At 45.7% G+C, this 22,319-nt stretch overlaps 7 protein-coding genes across 7 annotated transcripts; 4 read left to right on the top strand and 3 right to left on the bottom strand.

Moving 5' to 3' along the window:
• Positions 1–144: 144 nt before the first annotated feature.
• Positions 145–4,256, bottom strand: SAMD00019534_001360 (hypothetical protein; the record flags this gene model as incomplete). The annotated part of the gene is made up of 4 exons (XM_012903569.1): positions 145–516; positions 585–3,008; positions 3,151–4,016; positions 4,109–4,256. The coding sequence occupies 4 exons, from the start codon at positions 4,254–4,256 to the stop codon at positions 145–147; spliced, it is 3,810 nt and encodes a 1,269-aa protein (XP_012759023.1).
• Positions 4,257–6,238: 1,982 nt separating this feature from the next.
• SAMD00019534_001370 (hypothetical protein) lies at positions 6,239–11,834 on the bottom strand (the record flags this gene model as incomplete). Its single annotated transcript, XM_012903570.1, has 7 exons — positions 6,239–10,206; positions 10,332–10,476; positions 10,547–10,711; positions 10,786–11,257; positions 11,344–11,398; positions 11,541–11,630; positions 11,738–11,834. The coding sequence occupies 7 exons, from the start codon at positions 11,832–11,834 to the stop codon at positions 6,239–6,241; spliced, it is 4,992 nt and encodes a 1,663-aa protein (XP_012759024.1).
• A 1,348-nt stretch (positions 11,835–13,182) lies between these two features.
• On the bottom strand, positions 13,183–14,345 carry SAMD00019534_001380 (hypothetical protein; the record flags this gene model as incomplete). The annotated part of the gene is made up of 2 exons (XM_012903571.1): positions 13,183–14,063; positions 14,144–14,345. The coding sequence occupies 2 exons, from the start codon at positions 14,343–14,345 to the stop codon at positions 13,183–13,185; spliced, it is 1,083 nt and encodes a 360-aa protein (XP_012759025.1).
• Positions 14,346–15,197: 852 nt separating this feature from the next.
• Positions 15,198–16,298, top strand: SAMD00019534_001390 (hypothetical protein; the record flags this gene model as incomplete). The annotated part of the gene is made up of 1 exon (XM_012903572.1): positions 15,198–16,298. One exon carries the CDS (start codon positions 15,198–15,200, stop codon positions 16,296–16,298), a length of 1,101 nt encoding a protein of 366 aa, XP_012759026.1.
• A 131-nt stretch (positions 16,299–16,429) lies between these two features.
• SAMD00019534_001400 (hypothetical protein) lies at positions 16,430–18,079 on the top strand (the record flags this gene model as incomplete). Its single annotated transcript, XM_012903573.1, has 3 exons — positions 16,430–17,308; positions 17,378–17,778; positions 17,863–18,079. Coding segments are annotated over 3 exons (1,497 nt in total), but the record flags the coding sequence as incomplete, so codon positions are not given.
• Positions 18,080–18,321: 242 nt separating this feature from the next.
• SAMD00019534_001410 (hypothetical protein) lies at positions 18,322–19,227 on the top strand (the record flags this gene model as incomplete). Its single annotated transcript, XM_012903574.1, has 1 exon — positions 18,322–19,227. One exon carries the CDS (start codon positions 18,322–18,324, stop codon positions 19,225–19,227), a length of 906 nt encoding a protein of 301 aa, XP_012759028.1.
• Positions 19,228–19,402: 175 nt separating this feature from the next.
• SAMD00019534_001420 (hypothetical protein) lies at positions 19,403–22,282 on the top strand (the record flags this gene model as incomplete). The annotated part of the gene is made up of 5 exons (XM_012903575.1): positions 19,403–20,394; positions 20,458–21,473; positions 21,545–21,690; positions 21,749–21,935; positions 22,008–22,282. The coding sequence occupies 5 exons, from the start codon at positions 19,403–19,405 to the stop codon at positions 22,280–22,282; spliced, it is 2,616 nt and encodes an 871-aa protein (XP_012759029.1).
• Between the last annotated feature and the right edge of the window lie 37 nt (positions 22,283–22,319).

Consider the following 22,319-nt stretch of genomic DNA (forward strand, 5'->3'; position numbering starts at 1 on the left):
TGTGATAATAACTATTCGTTATGATTCCCAACGATATCTATCCTTCAACCAAACTGCGAGCAATAGAACAACATACTTCAATAAAGCAGGTCAATGGCCTGACCCTAGCCCGAACAACAATCAATTGATTAAGACAAACAGCGTTTACTTCTCACTCTTATCACTATCCTTCTTTGGACCTCTGCTGAGGAATTTGGACTTGAACGATGACATTGACAGCTTGGCGGCAGAGAGAGTAGAGGCAGACTTCTCCTCTTTGGACGAGGAGGATGAAGACGAACCAACACTCGATGGGTTGGTGTATGGATTCTGGGCGATATTCAGAGAGGACAGTGATGATCCACTGGAAGCGTTGATCTGTGGCGATTCTGTTGGACTTAGCATTGGCATCTGTGAGCCAAACATACTTCCAATAGTCTCCAAACCTTCCTTATACTCAATCTTCTTGATTGTGTCCTTCAACAGCTTTACACAGTTTGGTGATGTGTACATCATGTAATAGAACTTTGCCAATTCCTGTTGATTGATTGATTGGATGAGTTAGCGAGCTGTCATTGGATAGTGGAACAAACAAACTAACTTACAATGAATGCCAGACCAGGATATGACGATATGTATCGCTTGTAAATCATGTGTATCTTGATAAACATGAACTTGGATATGAATAGACTGATCAGGGACTTGAGATCCTTCTCCACGAGCTTGGTGGTCTCCTTGGAGCGCAGTTGAGGACTCTTGGCGGACAGCGTGGCAATGTTGAACATCTTGGTGATGTAATGCAGTGCGTTGGTGATGACGGTGGTGTGCGAGCTGATGGCAATCAGATCCATGAAGCCGCCCATGATGGTGTCCTTGCTCAGGTATTCCAGTGTGCCCACGTGATTCTTACACAGCTGATACAAGAACTTCCAGGCCTCGCGGTTGAGGTCGGGATAGGTACCATCTCGGCAGTAAGCCAACAGACGCGTGTAGAAGTCCTCCTCAGTCTTGACAATCGTGTAGACCGGGTAGCACTTAAACAGATGTCGCATACAGCGAAGCAGGTAGGTACGTGTTGGATAGGAGTATGGGTTGGTTGCTGACGTGAGTGAGTCGTTGATGCGGTTGGACAGGTTACGGATATCGATGGGCGACAGGGTCAGTGTGGATTGACCCCAGCGCTTCTGTGACGTCTTGACATCCTGCGTCGCCTGCAATGTACCGAGATGAGAGTGTATCTTGCCCAAGTTGGACAACAACTGAGCAATGACCATTGTTTGATTGTTGAGCACGCGAGCATTCTTTGTGATGTACTGTAGCAGCAGATGGAACAGCATGCCGTCCAGGACAAAGAGGAACTTGTTGCGCACGCCCATTGGGATCTTGGGAGTTGGTGATGCTGGTGTGCTGCCAGGTGATCCGACTACAGATGGCGATGTGGCCAGGTTTAGAGAGGAGCCAGAACCCGATGACGAGCCGGAAGAGATGGTTGCGTTGGGGTTGGCGGCGGGTGCGTTTGTGGCCTCGATGGTCGAACGGATTGCACTTTGGAAGATCTCCAGCACAAGCTCCAGCAGCAGACCGCTAGGTCGTTGCTCCTCGTTGCCGATAAAGTCGCGGATCGATGACTCGGGGTCCCTTGTGTACTCCTTGTAGACAAACTCGACCCATGGCGGACGGTTGAGCACGGCGAATAGACGACGTGCGGCAAACTGCACATGCTTGAGTTTGGAGTCGCAAACCATCTTGCAGCGGTTGAAGAAGTAGGATGGCTCGGCCTTGAAGCAGTTGTGGATGGCCATTCCCTCCTGGTTGTGCATGAGCTGTAACAGGATGAACAGACAGAATGACGACACGGTGACGCTGCGATGTTTGATGCCCACGAACAGCTTGTCCAAGATGCTAGAGGTGTTGTGCTGCAGCAGGTTGGCGAGGTTGTGTGCGATCGACACTTTAGACTGGCTCACAGTGGACTTGGAGTAGTAGAGATGGACGTGCACGTCCAGCACGCGACCAATGATCGTGAGGTAATAGTAGCAAAATGTGAGCCTGAAGATAGACTCGAGAGTGTCGCCCAGCGTGGCGCGCACCAGCGCGTACGTCTCCTCCTTCCATGGGAAGATGTCCGTTGGTGACTCACTGAGGAAGTCGAATGTGTAGGCCAGCAGCGACAGGGTCTTGACATCCTTGGCCGTGATAAGCTGGGAGAGGATGGGCGAGCCTTGGTTACCACTGAAGATGTTCATAACGAGGAACGACATCTTGGCATGGAACATCGTGCTCTTGTTCTCCTCAAGAAGACGCAGCAGATTGCTAAAGTTGTCGGGTGTGATGCACTTGGTGATCATCGTGGCATACGACTTGCCGCCGTCAAAGTCCTCGCTGAAGCTCGTGTCGAGAAGGTCTGAGAACTTGTCCAAGTACATGCTGCCGTGCAGTATCTCGACGATCGTGTCGAATGTGAGCGAGTCCTTGGTGATATGCTGCTGTGACGTGATGATCATGTCGATGTCGTCCTTGTGCTTCTGATGCGTCGAGGCCGACACTGTGGGGTGGTACCAAGAGTAGAGGTGGTTGTATCTATCGGCCGAGATGTACATGCGCAGCTGCTGTTGATGTTGCTGCACGTAGTCGCTGTTGGCCAGGCTAGAGTGATCCAGGATGATGTCGTGGCCAGGCACGTTGAACAGCACTGATTGGCCTTCGGTCTTGGGCGGGGCGTCCTGGCACGAGCGCAGCTGCTCAGGCGTCAGGTCTGTGCGGCGCAAATGTATGTTCTTGAGCTCCTTGTAGTTCTTTACCAATGACATCATTGGCAGCGGTAGTGTGCCGTGAATGCGAGGCAGTAGTTGTGTCTGCTTGTGGCTAAACAATGAGTGAGTGCCACCAAACAACTTATTGGACATATTGCCAAACGTTGTATTAATGCTCCTCTTTGATGCATCATTAGGTGTGAACAGTTTATCCTTGCTAAACTCTGGTGATACTCTATCATATGACTTGGCAACAGTCTTTAAGAATGTCTTGTTCTGTTTGTTTGATTGATCGATTGAGTGAGTGGGATAGTTCCAGTGATTGATTGATTGGATCGAGTGAGTTGCCAGGAGTGTGCGAGACATGTTAGTCCATGACAATGAATGATTGATTGATTGAATAAAGTCCATGACTTACCTCAAAGAATGTAACCTCCTTGATACCAGACTTGATCTTGATCATTTGTTTGGCAGCTTGATCGGCAGCAGCCTTGTTACTCAGATGATCGGATGGTGTGAGACCTGAAACATCCTCGGGGAGGTTGGAGGCATGCTCTCTGATGGACTGGATGGGGATCAAGTCCTTGAGCTGTGATGCATGTGGTGGGAAGTAGGGCAGTTGGACACAGACTGATGCCCATCGCAACAAGGCTTCGTTGTACTCCTCGTAGGAGTTGAAGTCGTCGGGTGTTGGCTCCTGGGGATAGAGATGCGAGTCCCATGGATCGGTGTTGTTCTCCAGGTCCTTGATGTCGACGAGGTCGATCGAGTCGGCCAGCACTGTGATGTCGTCGTCGATTTCGCTGTTGAGTGGATCGCTCTTCTCGTCTGAGTCGCCCTCGTTCGAGAAGGACGACACGGACGGACGGAAGTCAAACGTGGAGTTGTCGCGCACACCACGATAGTCAGACAGCTTGGGGCGGTAGTAGGCGCGACCCGACACTGACGGCATGCGGATGTCCGAGAAGATCGTCTCGATGAGGAAGCGCCACGCGAGGAACGCCTGTTCGTAGTCAAAGAAGTTCTCAAACTCGTCGAGCTGGGGGATGGTGTTGTGCAGGTGCGAGATCTGCTCCTCGAGCGACATGTCCACGTCGTCCTCAATGTCCACATGTCCATTCAGCTGTCTATCCACTGGCTTATACTTAAACAATGGCACGTAGTTCACATCATAAAAGTTGCCATCAGGTGACATATACATTGCCTCTCCAACCGCTGTCCTCTTCTTTAACTTTGCTGTAAACTCTTCAGGTTTCTTTGATGGTATAGCGTATGGCTTTTGTTCTGTTTGATGTATGTATGATTGATTGAGTGAGTGAGTGAGCATGATTGATCGATTGATTGGATTGATTGATTGAGTGTCATTCATTACGTACGCGCTGTCTTTAAAGTGTTTGAACCATCATTGAGAATGAGACATTGTGACTTTGAACGTGAGCCAAAGACTGCAGTCTTGCGATACTGTGACTTGAGATGGCTGCTTACTCCTCCTCCACTATAACTGCCTTCTCCTGTCATTGACATTATTTGATTGATTGATTGATCACTTTGATTGATTGATTGATTGATCGTGTTGTGTTATATATAAATATTATTACAATGAAGAATAAGTTATTATGTTGTTATTGTTGTTATTGTTTGAATGATGATGATGATAAATGTTGTTGTTATGGACTTTGACCAAAGTGATAATAGAGATTGATGAGAGATGATAAGTGTTTGTTGTGATAGCGCAAACACCAAACTAACACACAACACGACACACAGAAGAGACACAATAAGATGAGGTGAGGCGAGCTGATGTGGTGTGATGATTGATGATCGAAACAAAAGTGGTGGGTGGGGGGGTTTGGTTTGGTTGGCTTTCACTCCTCACACACAAACTAGTTGATATTTGTCAATCGTCAGGTAATTATTATTATTATTTCTTTATATTTGTATGGTATATATTTAGTAATATAAGTGTAAGTGTAGGATATGAATGAGTGAGTGAATGAATGAATGTGAACCTAGATTTATGTCATGTGGGCTCTACATTGAGGTGCAATCTCTTTGGATTACGAAAGGGTGCACGAACACCAAGTTGTTGTTGGATATTTTGTTGGCTAAAAATGAAGAAGAATGTTGCGTGACAAAGTCTTTGAAGTGAAGCTGGAGTTACAACAACAAAGTAATCAACATACGTCATCAATGAAGAAGAATATAATAATATCTACATGTTATAATATGACATTTGTTTTGTGTTTATTAATCAATCTAATCCTTTAAGGATTCCTCTTCTCCAATTCATAGTCCTTGTCATTGCCCTTCATTGTCTTGATTGCATATTGATAGGATACTATACAGACTGCTGGAAGTAGTAGTACGTTGAATGCCCAGAATAGAGTGGTGGCAACGGCCAAGTATTGTCTAATACTTTGACAGAATTCAGAGTAGACATCAGTGCCTCCACAGCTATTACGTACATATCTAGGTAGGAATCTACAAAAGATAATATAAGCTACGAATGCTTCTAATGTTGTCAATGCTGCCATTATAAAGTATAGTTGACATAGTCTCTCTCTTCTTAATATTGTCGCTAGGAATCCAACTACACCAGTGGCAACACAACAGAATCCATTTGCAAAGTATACCCAAGTATGTTCAATCTTTACATTCTTATCAGTCCATGCAATTACTACTTGTGCAACTCCAAACAACTAAAGCGTAAGTTAAGTTGAATAAGTTAGTTGGATTGTGAGAGGGCGAGGGCGAGGGTTGAGGGTGAGGGCGAGGGTTGAGGGTTGGGGACTTACAAAGAGTATGATTGATAATGTTCCAACAAGTCCTCGTGAATGTAACTTCATTATTATTATTATTATCAATTATCTATATAATATTATTTGTTTACAATATTTCTAAACAACAGTTTAAAGATTCTGCAGTACAATATTAATTGACGACTCTATCAAGTGCGCCATTGGTTCCTTAGAATTGTTGACATCTTAGACTTCAACTTCAACTTCCAACTGCGATCCATTATATCAGCTGGGGCCTTGATATCATAAAAGAGGATGAGGGACCTATCCTGTCCTAATTTGGAAATTTACAAGGCCTCAAAAAAAAAAAAAAAACAAACAGTGTCCAACCAACTATTTGTTTTCCCGACTTTGACAAACAGTAACCTGCGGCCTTCAGATTGTTTGTTTGTTTGTTGAAGGACCATACATTGTGAGGATCTAAAACAATCCACTTATAGTAATTATGATTCAGAAGGGAGGGAAATTTCAAAAGTATCACATGTGGGCCTTCTTGAGGCCTCCTCTATCTTGGTTGGTAATCAATTATCCAAGTTACTCAGTTAATTATAATTAAATGGTATATTTATTATAAAGTATGTAATTAATAAGTAGTTGTACATAAAATAGTAATAGTATTATGTTTGATTGATTGATTATTTGATTGTTTGTTTGATTGATTGTCTTTGTTTTGGGAGTTGGGGGAGGGGAGTTGTAGAGAGTCACTCACTAGTCCTCATTCAATTGCTTCTCATCGATCTCCATTCGTTGGATATCCTCTGGCGCCATTCGTAACATGGCCATCGTGTGAATGTGCTGGACACGGAGACGATTGATGAATGGACGGAAGACAAAGAGGTACATGAAGAACATGACCACGCACACCAATGACATGACCAGCGTGATGATCGTGATGGCGTACTCTTGGATGTCCTGCCAGTACTGGAAGTAGAGGAATGATGCGCGGTCCAGGCCGTCCAGGATGTCGGTCTGGCCCACGGACTTCATCCACTGCACATCGGTATTGTTGGCAATGATCAGACTGCGCTGCGTGTAGATCAGATTGAGCGAGTGCTCGATGAACTCGTTGACAAGCCAGTCGAGGCCGTGCGCCACGTCGTCGTAGTATGGGTCGGATTCGTTGCGGCACTTGGACTGGTCGATGAGCCAGCAGCCGTAGCTGCCGTCCATCAGCGCGCGCGTCTGCGGTATGTCCGTGAGCATGTTGTGATTATACTGCATTTCCATTGTGATGTTGGTCATCCAGCCGGTCGTTCCATCGTTGGTGAGTTCAGGTGACATGATACGAGAGACGAGTGTATTGAGGATGCGCGCGTAGGTGGCACGCTTGCTGTTCATGGCAACTTGCACGCCCGAGCCATAGTCGGCGTAGATCTCGTAGAAGGATATGTAGAGTCCGATGGTGATCACTGCGAACAGGATAATCAGGGCGACCGAGTAGTAGATGTGTTGGCGACGCAACACCGATCTGATGCCGCGCTTGTTGACGTTACGCTTGCTCTTGCCGTCCCATGCGCCAAACAAAGTGAGCTCACCGCGACCTCCGCGTGGCAGGTCTGCCTTGGCGAGAGGTGAGGCGTTGGCGTTGGCGGCAGCGACATTGGCGGCCGTGGCATCCTCGTGGATGTGCACGGCGGAGAGGCCAGATGCGCCAATGAGTGGTCGCATGTCGCCGGCGCTCCTGTCCAGATGGAGGGAGTCGCGCTTCAATTGCTCGACCAGGATGCCATTCTTGCCATACGAGTCGTAGGATGGGCGCATGAGTGATGATGAGCTCTGCATGTCCTCGCGGGCAGACGACAGCTTGGGGGTGGTCTCGACTGGTGTGTGTGGCACGGCTGCCACCACGTCGTCCTCCTTGTCAGACATGAGTTCGCGGTCAGACTCGCTGTCAACGCTCACAAGTCTGTGGCGCTGTGCGGCCATCTTCTCCAGCACCTCCTTGGGTGCCAGGGTGAACAGCACCAGGATGCGGATCTTCTCGCGAGAGATACGCGACACTACAGGTCGGAATGCCAGCACGGCGCACAGCAACAGGACGACAAACAGCGCGAGCCAAGAGTAGACGATGCTGAACGAGATTTGGTTGGCGCGGTCCATCACCGTCTGGCTGTAGGCCATCTGGATGTCAAAGTAGGCGCGGGTCAGACTGCGAGGGCCATTGTCCGAGACGAAACGGAACAGCGGGTTGGAGTAGGCTGTGCTTCCAAACATCGAGATGTTGTTGCCGGCCATCATAGCGCGGCCACTCTCAACAAAGAGGTTGCCGGCCTTCCATGCGTTGTATGTTTGGTTGGTGGACGAGTTTCGGAAGTTGATGTAGTTGTCAGCGGTACCATTGCGAGTGCCGTTCCATTGACCGCCGCCGCCACCTCCATTCCAGCCTCCGCCGCCATTCCAACCGCCACTGCCACGACCGCCCCAATTGTTGCCCTGGCCGGGGATGGTGAGGAAGATGCTCATCACAACTGAGGGCTCGTTGTAGATAGCCGAGAGCAGGGGTTCAGTGGCCGGGCGAGTCTTGTTGAATTGGCTGTAATCAAATACCTCGGAGCCAATATCGTAGATGTTGGGCAGGCCGTAGAGACGCTTGAGCTGGGCCATGCTGTCGCTGACGTACGGGTTGGCCGACTGCTCGCCCCAGTATATGGCATGATGTATGTTCTCCAACACGTTGAGTGAGCGTATTGACCTGTTGTAGTAGTATGAGAAGTTGCCGAAAGCCTCTTCGACTGTGATGTTTTGTACGATGAAGCCTCCGGGACCCCATCCTGAGCGACCTCCATCACGGCCTCCACCGCTGCCTCCTCCACCGCCACCTCCACTTGTTCGTCCAGTAGTTGATGCTGCACCAGTTGTTGAAGCTGTTGTTGCTGCGCCAGTGACACCTCCAGTTGTTGATGCAGTTGTTGTTGCAGTTGTTGTTGCAGTTGTTGTAACAGTTGTTGTTGCAGTAGTTGTTGCAGTAGATGTTGTGGCGGCAGTCGCTGCGCCAGTTGTCGTAGTTGTGGCGCCGGTTGTTGTGGAGTTGCCAGATGGTGTCCAGCCAAGTGTTGCAGTTGTAGTTGATGTTGTTGTCGGGTCTGTGGTGGGTGTGGTCGTTGTCGTGGTCGTGGGATCAGTAGTGGATGTCGTCGTTGTGGTAGTTGTAGGCGTGGTCGTAGTTGTTGGCGTGGTCGTAGTCGTGGTGCCAGTGGTCGCTGCGGTTGTGGTCGTCGCTCCAGTAGTTGTCGTTGTGGTAGTGGCAGCCGTCGTTGACGCCGTAGTTGTCGTCACTCCAGTGCCAGTCGTGGTAGTAGTTGTTGTCCCTGCCGTCGTTGTCCCTGCCGTAGTTGTACCGCCAGCAGTCCAGCCGCCGCCACCCGTGGTGGAGGATCTGTTGCCATTATCAGTGGCGTTGAATAGGTAGGTGAGTGCATACTGTTGCATGTTGTTGAAGTTCTGAGCGATGCGGTTGGCCTCGATGGCAGCCTCACCCGCTGACAAGATGTCCTGGAAGGCGTTGCGCTGGTTGACCATCTGCGTGCGCAACAATGCCAGACAGATGATGGAGAAGATGATTGTGACCACGGTTGTGGCGATCATTATCCATGACAACGCGTTAATAGCGTTCGAGTGCTGGAATGCCTGGTAGCGAGCCCTCTTTAGTGCGCTCGATGAGTTGGACTCGGAGTTCGAGTCCTTGTTGTGGCTGTTGCGATCGTCAATCTCAATGCTGCCCGACTTGTCGATGGGGATCATCTCGATGTTGCCACCACCACGCTCAGCCATGTCGAGCTTCTCGTCGTCGGACAGATTGGTGCCGGGGTCTGATGCCAGCACGATCATGTGTTCGCTGGACTTGGACTTGGACATGTCGTCCTCGAGTAAGTCAGCCTTCTTGCGCAGACGCAGAGCCTTGTCGCCGTCCTTGACCACCTCCTCCATGAACAGGGCAAAGTCACGGATGACACGCACCGAGTTGGGGTTGAGTGCCAGGAGACGTTCGTATAACTCGATGGCCTTGGTCTCCTTGCGCGCAATCCTTCCCGACAGCTCGTTGAGGCGCTGTAGGTCGATGGTCTCGTGAAGCAGCTGGCGCCAGAAGCGGTTGATGTAGTGCAGGCAGGAGTTGTGCGACTTGCGTGCCGCGATGTACAGCTTCTTGAACTCCATGTACGACACAAAGTCCTGGATTTTGCCGCCCTCTGGTCCCTTGAGGTCTGAGTCCATCATCTGTTGGCGGTCCTTGTCGTGGCGGTAGATGAAGAAGCGCACGTCCAAAGGTGGTTGCATGCGTCTCAGCTTCTCCAGTGCGGCGTAGCCCACATGTATGTTGCGACGTACGGTGAACAGGTAGTTGGCGTAGGCCATCCACAGCAGCTCCGAGTTGGGATAGTACTGCAGGCCGGCCTGGTACAGGAAGTTGACACGCTCGATGGCCTGGCCGTCGACGCTGTCGTGCAGGATCTTGCGAGACATGATCTCGACAAAGTAGGCAAAGGCGAATCTGCGCTTGAAGAATGGGAACTCGATGTTCTTCTTGGAGCCCAGTGTGTTGTCAACTGCTTCGAACTTTACAACGCGTACACCATCCACACCATCATTGATCTGCAAGCCTTGATCACTCGATTGCTTTGGCAATTGTATATTTGTAAGATGTTCAGCCTGTGATGTTATGTACTTATAGAATCGTCCTAGAGTGTAGTGTAATGTTATGTTAGTCACTGTATCAATCTTTCGCCGCGTGTGGCCGCATTAATTTTAATGCGGCCAGTGTGTTGCCGCCCAAGAATCTCAACGGTGAAGGGGTGGTACTTACTGCAAGCAAAGTATCCACCTGCAAAGGCTGGGGGCATGCCTATCAGTACAATGATGGCTGTAACCTGTGATGAAGTATTATTAACAGCCAATGTGATTATACTCCATAAACTGACCCATAATATAGTGACAAAGAAGCCAGTGTTCTGTTTGTGTGATGGATAGTTGAGTCAGAGAGTCATCCCAATGATGTACTGACGCAATATATATACATACCAATTGATTAATCTTCTGATTGGAGTATGGCAACACTATGATTGATGCCAGGGAACTTGCAAGAATGAGTATAAAGTATATAATAACCATCAACCAAGCGTATTCCTCGAGTAATGTAAAGAAGAACACAAAGATGGTCTTGACAAGAAGCATGGCCAAGTCGAACTAGAAGTGAGATTGATTGAGTGAGTTAATGTTAGGGATAGTTCCAGGGCATGATGATATACGGGACGACTTACCCTTGAGTGCATCTTGGCACAGCTGTTCTTCTTGCTCGAGTTGCTCTCAAAGGTGGTACATGTGCTAAAGACGGCGACGATGAAGAAAAGGATGATGTAGATGATGGCAAAGATTGAGACTGCTATGTTGTCGCGTACAAAGCAAACATAGTTGTCGGGATCGTCGTAGATATCTTTGGATTCTTCGTCGTTGCCGGCGGTGGGTGCACTACCCTCACAGTCAATAGCCTGTATGAACAACGTCATTACGGGTATATAGAACAATGGTACGATGAATGCCACGAACCAACGCAAGGTACGCAACAGCCACACGTTGGCAATCCTGCCCTTGTAGAACTGGTAGGCCACGTAACCAATGTTTAGGCAGCCCAATGTAGTCAGGGCGATCACCACCCAAAAAGTGATGACATAGCCATCATAAGGCAGTTTCATGGAAGGATTGGAGAAGGCTGGAATCACATATATAAGGTAGCTGTTCATTGTGATTGTGATAGGATGGTTGTGTGTTAGTGTCAGTACTGCTGGATCATGATGATGGATTGATTGATTGGTACTCACTATCCAAGGTTACCTCCCCATGGTACGTAATGCTTGAATCCAAAAGATACAATCTCTGGAAGATGGAAGTGGTTGAAGTGATGGTCAGACTTGTGACTTCGTTTTTTTTTAATCCGATCAGCTGATTGCAGGGATATCAGCTGATAACAGATATATCAGCTGATCGCCTGTCAGCTGACTGTTTACCATATACTTACGAAGGAAGTTGAACACTATGGAGAGGATTGTGAACCACATAAAGTAAGAGGAGTTACCCTTTGTCATTGAGTAAAGTACACCAAATGTACCTAATAATATATGTCGTTTGGGAATGGTGAAGGTTTGGTAAGTCATTCAGCCAGATTGAGGGGTTGGATCATCCAATGTCCTATCCACCTATCCTAACCTAACTTACCCTTCTCGACTGACTTTGTAAAGTCAAACAGGGCACCTAGTGAGCCAGACGAGTGGGAGGACCCACTGTGAGACCTCTTTCCATTCTTGCTCGACATGTTTGTAATGTTACAAAGACAATAACTACTTGTCTATGTGTATGTATATATAAGTATATATAGATGTATAAGTATATTTATAAGTATGTATATATGTATGTTACAAACTAGAAAGATAAAGATAGAACTAGAACTTGATCAATCATTCGTTTCAGATCAAGTGAGCTCACGGCCTAGCTGACAGTTGGATGGATAGGGTTAGATAGATGCGGATGGGAGACGGAACGAGGAAGAGAGGAGAGAGGACCTACTTAAAAGCAAGCAAACAAGCAAACCCATTGTCCTTGGTTGATGGTCGGTCAATCACACCCGGTGTTGTTGCCTCCTGTTAACAAGCAAGCCGTCGTTACAACAGGTACAGAATGGGGACGAAGGTAGGTTAGTTGCGACACTCAACATAACCAAATCATTTATTGGATGAGCGGATGTTGTTAGTTCCATCGATGACCTGTCAGGCCCATACATCAAAAACACATGACCCATCGATATAGTGCCCAATCGGATTGCAAAACTATCCAGATCACCGTTCGCCTCGAGCAGCCCCATACTCATGGTCCTGTTTATCTTGTCAGCGCAAAATCACTGCGAGGTATAAGGGGAGGTTGTTGACCCGTCCATTATCATCAAGCAGTATTTGATTTGGATACTTTTGATTTGATTGACGATTGGCATGTACAAATCACTTTTGTGCCCTATGAAGGCTGTAAGGTCCCCACCCATCACATGATCAACAGGTTGTTTTTTTTCGCTTTTTGTTAAAGACGATATTTAAATATTCGCAGGCCCACTGCAAGTCCTAATCATGACTCTAGAGTCATGCCCCATTGAACTCCTTGTGATATCGCCTAAAGATGGAACAAGGTTACGATTTGCAAATCATTAATAGTTTGGAGATTATAAGCCAGATCATGATGTAATAATAATTCGTCGAATAACGTGTGGTACATGTCTTGTCTAGGTTCTGATCGATACCCTTGATCGCAAAGGGGTTCTCACAAACACACCAACTTGTGTTGATGCATAATCTCGATCGTGGGGACTGCGCCGATCGGAATTGTCGTCCACCACACATCCAGCAAGTCTAAGATGATCTGGCAAGACATTCGGGGACTTTGTTGGGGCTTGCCTCCGCCCATGGCCCGAACTTTTATGGACTGAATACCAACAAGTGTTCCTCCATGTACTTGAACAGATAAATCTTGGACTGAACATAATGTTTAATATTGATGATCGCAACATTGAGTGCGTAAGTTACGTGCGCGTGCGTTTAATTGTATTGTATTGTATTGTGTTGTGTTGTATTGATGTGCAAAGTTGTGGATGATGTCCATGGTTCATGGTCCGGTAACTACATTAGGTATGTTGGAATATTGTTTCGTTCAGTCTTCCTGTTGACCCTATCAAGTACGGCCTTCTTTGTGAATAGTTCATCGTTGATGAGCTCAGTTCGGATGAATGCGCCAAGTGTATGATTCAACAAGATGTATGAATAACCATTGCCAAACTCTCTGATCTGCACCTTGCATGCGCTGTTGATGTCCAGTGTCATGTTGCACACCGTGTTCTTGCTAATTTGGTTGCGCAGGGGTTGGTAGAAAGATGAGTACGGCTTGGAGTAGACATGTGTGATCTTGGCCACGAGGTACTCAACACTGTCTGGGATCTCACCATAACCTTGATGAGCGGCGTATCGGTGATTGATTGACAGATGCTTGAGAGTTGGAGGCAACGAGTCCTTGGTCAATGGATGGATGTAACAGCATCCGATGGACAAGCGAGTGAGTGTTGGCGGCAGGATATCTTGCCCCAGCTTGTGATTGAACATGTCACCAAAGTCCAATGTGGTAAGAGTCTTTGGGAGAGAGTTGGGCAAGATTGGTTGTGAGTAGTTGTCACCGAATGAAAGTGTTTCCAGTCCTGCAGGGAGGACATTTGGCTTGATGGAGGTGTCGAAAGACTTTCCAAACACCAGCTTCTTGAGGCTCTTTGGCAGGATATCGGGTCCTATCTCCCTCTTGTAATTGTTTCCGAACCTTATCTCGGTGATAAAGTCCGGGATATCACCCTTGGCAAAGACACCATTGAAGTTCTTTCCAAAGTTGACAACAGTAATATTCTTTGGACACTCCTTGAGCTCATCAATCGACTCCACATAACACAGATGTGAGTTGGCCGACGGTGATGAGTCGACCAACATATCAAAGTCCAATCCAAATGTTATATCATCATCTGGAATTATTCAGGTAATCAATAATATTAATAAATAAATTCCAATTATATTCTTTTTAAATAATGTTTACAATACATACCATAACACTTGTTAACCAGTTGGAATACCCTTGAACCATTGAATATTAATGATTCATCATCACTGTTGTACTCCTTGAATCTGAGGATATAGCTTCGACAGTGGAACCAATATTTACATGTGAGTACCAAAGATACTCGATCAATGTTATCCTCCAACATTGTTTGGATCTTCCACAATACAAGCAATGGTAGATTCTCCATTTCTTATATTATATATATTCTTGTTATTAAATTATTATTATTATTTATAAGTTATATTATTATTATATTCCTATTATATTTATCAATTCTATTTCTGTCCCGATTATTATATGCATTTAAAGTATCGTTTTTTTTTGATTGATTGTATGTTTGTTATATTTGAATATTGTTGCAACAACAGTGTTGTTATTATATATATAACTAATTATGTATTAATTACTTATACCAATTCAATCATGAACATTCGAGTCAATCAATACTATTCATCCAGAAAGCACCACCTCAGAGATTGTCCCCTTCATGTTTTGTTCCATTCTGATGTTCTGTTAGTTTTCTTGGGTTGTGGTGTGAATGATTGAGTGAGGGATGTGAAGTGACACATTGTTTGTTTGCACGTCATGGCAATAGATAGAGACTTATAGATAGAGGATACTGAGAAATAGAAGAGAGAGGTCTTGAGCTAGAGTGACAGGTGGAGACCAACCATTAAGTCCGACGAAGAACTTGAAGGACTGACAGACTTACACCGCAACAAGATTGGTGTCAGTTTAAGTACACTTATGACATTATGTCATTGACTTCAATCAACTAGTTATATAGCTATATAGTTACATGATTGATAATAATAATAATAATATTATTCAATGACTTGTATTCAAAGTTGATGGATTGATAATCTTGATGTCGATCTTTGTTTGATCGCGAATTGATAAACCGTTCGGACTGAACATGCCTCCTCGAGGTTGGTTGTTTCATTGAATTCAACTCTAAATGATTAATCATCTGCACAGAGATATATAACATCAAAGAACTGAACTTACTTACTTATTCAAACATACTTATATACATATAATGAATCAAGATAGTACAGTTATAATAGATAATGGATCTGGATATATAAAGGCTGGATTCTCAGGGAACAATGCACCTCAATCAGTGTTCCCATCAGTGTTGTCAAAGGTGGCTGGTGTAGGAGGTACCAACTACTACTTTGGTGAGGACGCTGTTAACATGGCCGGAATGATGCCATTGACATACCCAATTCAACGTGGAGTGGTCAATAACAACAACTGGGACGATATGACCAAGATATGGGAGCACACATTCTCCACCGTCCTCAATGTCCAACCAAGTGATCGTAGAGTACTCCTGACAGAGGCGCCTCGCAACCCAAAGATGAACCGCGAGAGGATGGCCAAGATCATGTTTGAGACATTCCAAACACAAGCCCTGTGCATTGCTCCCACTGACTACCTGTCATTGACAGCATCTGGTCGTGACACAGCAATCATAATCGATTCAGGCTATGGAGTCACCAACATTGTGCCATATATTGATGGAGTGGCACTCAAGAACACCACTCATCATGCCATGGGTGGACGTGATGTTGACAACTACATGATCGAGCTCATGTCTGATTTTGGAACATCACTACCATCAGCCAACAAGAATGTGATTGCCAGCGCGATCAAGGACAAGCTCGCATACGCCACACAAGACTGTGAAGCAGACATGAAGAATCAGTCAAAGGAGGCGTACACACTACCAGATGGAATGGAGATAATGGTTGGTCCCGAGCGTTTCCTGTGTACCGAGGGATTGTTTGATCCATCACTCTTTAGCATGGTCCTCGCTGGCACGACTGGTATCACTCAAGGACTGCTCAGCTGCATCAACAAGGCCGATATAGATGTCCGTGGCAGCCTGTGTGACAATGTCATTATCTCTGGTGGCATGAACAGACTGCGAGGTATGACACATCGCATTGAAAAGGAGGTCAGCAAGGTAGCTCCACGTATGAAGTTGCACATTGAGATTAATCGCAAGGAAGCTGCATGGGTGGGAGGCTCAATCCTTGCTTCCAAAGCATCATTCCAAGAGAGCAAGTTCGTCACCAAGTCTCAATACGAAGAACATGGTCCATCCATTATCCATGAGATTTGTAGATTCTAGAATGCTGCGAGGATATTGAGTGGCTGGCGACTGTTGCGTGGATGTCGGGACGACACTTTTTACACGACACATTCATTCGTCGTCTTTGATCTCAAGACGAATGTTATAATTAATATATATAATATATAGACATGCTTAATAGATGTAAGAATATATTGAACAAGTTATATAATGTCTCTTATAATCATGTCTTGGATACAGCTAGCAAGTTAACATCTTATGTGAATGGCAACAACAGCAACAACGACAACAACACAGTCAACAACAAAAGGGTAGCCAAAAGAGATAGATCAAAAGTATCCAATGTATATGTTGGAACTGTTACAGACTATGATGATCAACTCAATGGAGTTGTAAAGCCAGAAGATGCAGTTGGTGCATTGACACTTACCAAACCAGTGATGGTACGCAATGCTGTTTTGGGCGAGAAGGTTGAGCTAAAGGTGTTTAGATGGGGCGGCCCAACGAGTGAAGGCCGTGCCTATCAGATACTTGAACGCTCGCCACATCGCACTGAGCCAGTGTGCCAGCACTTTGGTCTGTGCAAGGGATGCACTCTCATGCATATGTCGCCGCAGCATCAGCTGCAGCACAAGCGATTGCAGCTGTGTCGTGTGTTTAGCGAAGCTGGCATCTCAACGCCGATCGACGAGGATGTTATACAGGTTGAGAATGGCGACGTAGGATACAGGCGCAGGACCAGATTGGCAGTACGTTGGAATCGCAAGTCGGACAATGTCGATGTTGGCTTCGTGTCTGAGCTCAAGCCGAGCTTTCAAGTGGAGCGATGTCATGTGCTGGAGCCCAGCATTCAGACACTGCCACTCAAGCTGTCTGTGCTCTTCCAGTCATTCTCCAAGAACGCCAAGACCAACATACCATCTGTTGAGGCCACTGTTGCGGACAATGCCACAGCCATTATCGTTAGGAATCTTGTTGAACTACTTCCAGAGGAAATTAACGGGATCAAACAGTTGGCCAAGGCTGAAGGACTCGTGGCATATCTACAGGTATGTATGGTATGATTTGCCATGGCCTTGGACATCTTGGTACTAATCAAACAACATTGATTGCCTCAGCCCGAAGGTTACCCATCGATCAAACAGATATATCCAGAACAGCCGATTGACTTGGTGTTCAGGCCTGTTGACAACCTTGATGTCAAGATAAAGCCATATGACTTCCTTCAGATCAACTCCAAAGTGAACAGACTGATGGTACAACAGGCAATTCAATATCTGGACTTGAATGATAAAGATATAGTATTCGACTTGTTTGGTGGCAAGGGTAACTTCTCGTATCCGATCGGTCTACATGCCTCGCATATATACTCTATGGATATTTCAAGATTACCTTCTACCACAACACAACTCAACAACAATGTCACTGGTATCAATCTAAACCTTTACACAGACAGCATTGCACATCTATACAGCGAGAAACAGTGCAACAAGGTCTTGATGGACCCAACTAGAGCTGGGTATGTTATGTTATATTATGTTATGTTGTGTGATTGAAAGAATGATCGAACTTACCTTACCTTAACTTACCATGATATATATAGTGCTGAGAAGGTATGCCAAGAGATACCAAGTGATTTGGATACAATTGTCTATGTATCGTGCAACCCTGGAGATAGCTTAGTTCGAGACTTGAAGATATTGGAGAGCAAAGGTTATATGATACAGTCAATCAAACTTATTGAAATGTTCCCAAATACATCAAAGATGGAGGCTATTGTGTTGTTGACAGGTACTGCATCACACAATATTGCCGTAGTCTGATTATGGCCGCCAGTCAATCAATTCGTTTCCATCCAGTGGGTCCACATCCTTTTTTGCAAGTGATTGAATGAGTCCCCACAAACTTGGTCCTGTTTGCAAACATGGACCTTCCTATGTGATCTCGCAAGGCTTTCCATCCCTCATCATTCATTCATTCATTCCTTAAGCCTAACTATCGATACATATACAGAGATATATACCAACAAGCAAACAAACAATCGATCATGGATCATGAGATAATGGATCTGCAACGCCAGGTCGACGAGTTGACTATTGAGTTGGAGTATGAGAGAGAGGCAAAGAGGAAGTTAATGCGACAGATGGTCCAGCAGACATTGAGCTACAATAAGATTAATGATGAGAATAATCGTCTATTAATGGAGTTGGATGAAGTTCATAGAATGGTACACGAGACAAAGGAACAAATGCGACAACATTCTAGCACGAATCGGCCTTCTAGTGACCCTGGACAGATGTCACAACGAGAGAAGTTCCTTGTGAGCCAGATCAAGAATCAAGAGGAGCAGCACAAGAGGATGTGTGAGCAGCTGGCCGAGTCAAGGGAGCAAGTGACACAGTATGCCGAGAGGTTGGAGCGGGCCGAAGCTGAGAGCAAGGAGCAATCGTCCAAATATCAAGCCATCATAGAGAACCTCAAGTACAAGAATAGAGTTGCCAGAGACAACAATAACAACATCATCAGCATGCTTTCCGAGTCATCCAAGTGCTTTGATACACTCACCATCTCTGACGACCATCCTCTCCAGACCCCTGCACGACTACCATCTTCAACTCCAGCTCCAACTCCAGAACCAACTCCAAAGAAGCTTTATGAAACAGCTAATGAAATACTATCAAAGTATAGAAATGCACCATATAAGACAGGATCCACCTCCTCTGGTAGCACATGTTCATCATTATCACTCTCTCCATCATCATCATCTGCATCATCATCGTCATCCAGTACTAGTGGTGGTGGTGGCGGTGCCAGTGGCAATTGCAATGGCAATGGCAGGTCATCATACAGCTCTACTGGCCGCACTCCAAAATACCCATCATCCAATGGCATTGACATCAGGAATATTAATGATAGCATTAGGGGAAACAGTAGTTCCAGCACTAACAGTGACACTTCCTCCAAATAATAAAACATCTGTACTCTATCTACTTGCGAGTGATTGGTTGATCACGACTTTGGGGGTTTTCCAAAGACGCGTCTACTTGGAAACCATGAACTTGAATACAAGTTCTCATTCACTCATTGACTTGATTGACTGACTTGTGTAACTTTGCACCCTTTGTGTATATGTATGCTCAACGATGTCTACGACATCGGCTTCACCTATATTCTATGTCACGCACAGGAGTTGCTTGATCAAGATATCAACAAAGAAGTCAAAGTCTACTGCTGCTGCCCTCCCTCAACTACAAGATAGCAAGGCAATCAAGACAACATCGGCAGCATCACCAACAACATCAAAAACAGCAGCTGCAATCACAGGGGCAACAACAACAACTACGAAGCAGTTGGTGGATGTAGAGGCATCGATCATACATATCAAACAGCCTCAGAGACCATTGGACGACATTCATCTAGCAAAAGAGAAGGAACTACGTGGCTTCAATCGACAGGGTCAATGGGACTACGTGTCGTATGAGCGTGGCGCCAACATTGATGTGATGGCCAGCGAGTCGCTACCAATCACCTCACTCATCACATGCGGTGTAGTGTTGTGTAATGTAGACTGCCAGCAACACATTGTGTTGGTGTTGCAACTATCATCTGGCTTGGTTCAACTTGGTTATCTCGATGACAATTCATCTTTGGAGTGTTCATACTTTGTTGCATTGTGCGAACCATTCACATACAACAAGAAGAAGCATTGTCGACTCCTTGATGGACCCATGCTAGTCTGCCATGACAACGACTCCAACAAGATCACAGTCCACTCACCAAGTACAAGAGATGACAACATTTCGACGACACATCATACTCTCCCCTTTGAAGAGAAGGACATCACAATTCATTCATGTTTCATTGACGTTGGCAATACAGGCAGCGTAGTAGGCTTAAACATGATTGTTCAACAAAGGTCACCTCAGTCCAAGTTGATCACAATAGATATCAACACAATGGAGAGCAAGAGTATCAAGGCTGACAGCAAACAACTGGACTCACTACAAGTTGTCAACAGCTATGCAAACGACATTGACAACAGAGTGTTCTTGTTGGCATCGAACAACTCAGTCTCATTGAACAGATACAAGAAGGTCATATGTACCATCGCGCTGCCTCATCCTCCAACACAAGTGTATGTTTGTCCGATTAACTCACTCAATCACTCAATCACTTCTAACTAACCTACGATCTCCAGATACATGGTGAACATACCTTATGAGTTCAAGTTGGACAAGATTGATAAGAGGGACCCTTGGGATCAGGGCGCCATCATAGTTCACTTTGGCGCACAAGACCTCGCTCATATATATTCATTGTCTACAAAGAATCGATTAAATGAAGTGGCAATGATCAAGGATATATGGATACATGACTTTTACTCTGATGGCAGTGATCAGATTCTGATCAGACACTCACAGACCAAAGCGATCACACTCACATTGATCCCAATGCACATGGGCAGTAGTGGTGGCAACAACAATCAAGATGGAGCATCCGAGCATCAGAATGGCAAGCTATCAAGCAAGTTCAGCTTGGACATGGTCGTCGAGTCATTGGAGATGCGATGTACGCAGGCCACTTCAGAGCTGGCCTATCTCAACTCTACGCTACGCTCAAAGGAGCTACTACTGGAGCACTCGCTCAAGGTGCTCAACTCACTTGGTCGACCAAATTCAAACTACAACACTCCTGGCACGCCACTGCGCGACGGCAGGGTATGGGCGGACATCGACCTTGTATCACTCTTCACCAATGAGAGTGTGGAGGGGCATGCTGGACCAAAGCAAGCGCCCGTACAATCATACCCCAAGCTTAGCGCATCCGATCGATGGATGAAGGATCACACTCTGTACTGTCTATTCAACTTTACCAACCCTGGTGTGGAGGACATTCTGATCACATCAATATTTTTGTGCAGTGACTCGATGACATTTGAGTGCAAGTCGTCATGTTCCAATGTGACACAACTTCAACGACTACGCGGCAACATAACATCGGGATCATTGGACGAGCGTACAATCTATCTTGAATGTACATTACCAATTGTATTTGATGTCAAACAAACAATCACAGCGATTGTTGAATGGCGCAAACTACAAACTACCAACAACAACGAGTCCAAAGTATCATATGTGGACTCATTCACACTTACCAAAGAGTCTTTGGAAGCATTCAAGCCACATCCAATCAACTTGGACATTGTTAATACTTGTAAGTTGGACTACCTACTCCATTCAGTCTGGATCATGATTATAGCTAATATTCCTCGCTTAATCAAACAGTCCCAATCGAATTCCTATTTAATATAAATCAGCCAACCCGACAACAATCGACCAATATCGATCTGCTCCAAGAGCACCTACAAACGGCCATCACCTCCTTGTTTCCAACCCTTGGCGCAGACAGTTGCATTATTGATAACAATGGAGTATTTATCGAGATCAATCGATGGCATGTGACTCATAACTAACAAAACATACTCATAGTTGGAACTGACGTTCAATGAAGGATCGAGTCAAATGGGTCCAATCCGTATCAACTTGGAGAAGAATAGTCGAAACACCTTCCTCAACTTATCTATGCATTCCTTCAAAGTGTCCAGCGTATTCTCATTCATCTCCCAACTCATAACCAAGTTATCCGGTTGTAACGACAATAGTAATCTCAGTGATGGTATGTAATTAGTTAGATGGAACTGGAACCTGGAACCTTGAACCTGGAACTAATCCCAATCATTCCAACCAGTTCATATAACTTTATCATTGAATAATGGATGGTATCAATCATTGTCAAAGGAGTTGTGTCAGAGTTTGAATCAGGAGATGAAGCTGATAGAGGACAAGGCAGCAATCTTTGACAACAAACTCTCATTGAACAAGAGGGACCAACGCGAGCAATACAAACAATACTACGAACTGTACCAGAGCCTCTCAGTGCTGATGGCCGACACCGAAGGCCTACTCTATAACATGACAATGATGGACAAGTACTACAATTGCGCGAGCCAAGGCTCAAAGTAATGTCGGACAGCCAGCCAGAGTATCAGTTTACTGTATG

Source organism: Acytostelium subglobosum (assembly GCF_000787575.1).
Source record: "Acytostelium subglobosum LB1 DNA, scaffold: scaffold1, whole genome shotgun sequence".
Lineage (NCBI taxonomy): Eukaryota > Evosea > Eumycetozoa > Acytosteliales > Acytosteliaceae > Acytostelium > Acytostelium subglobosum.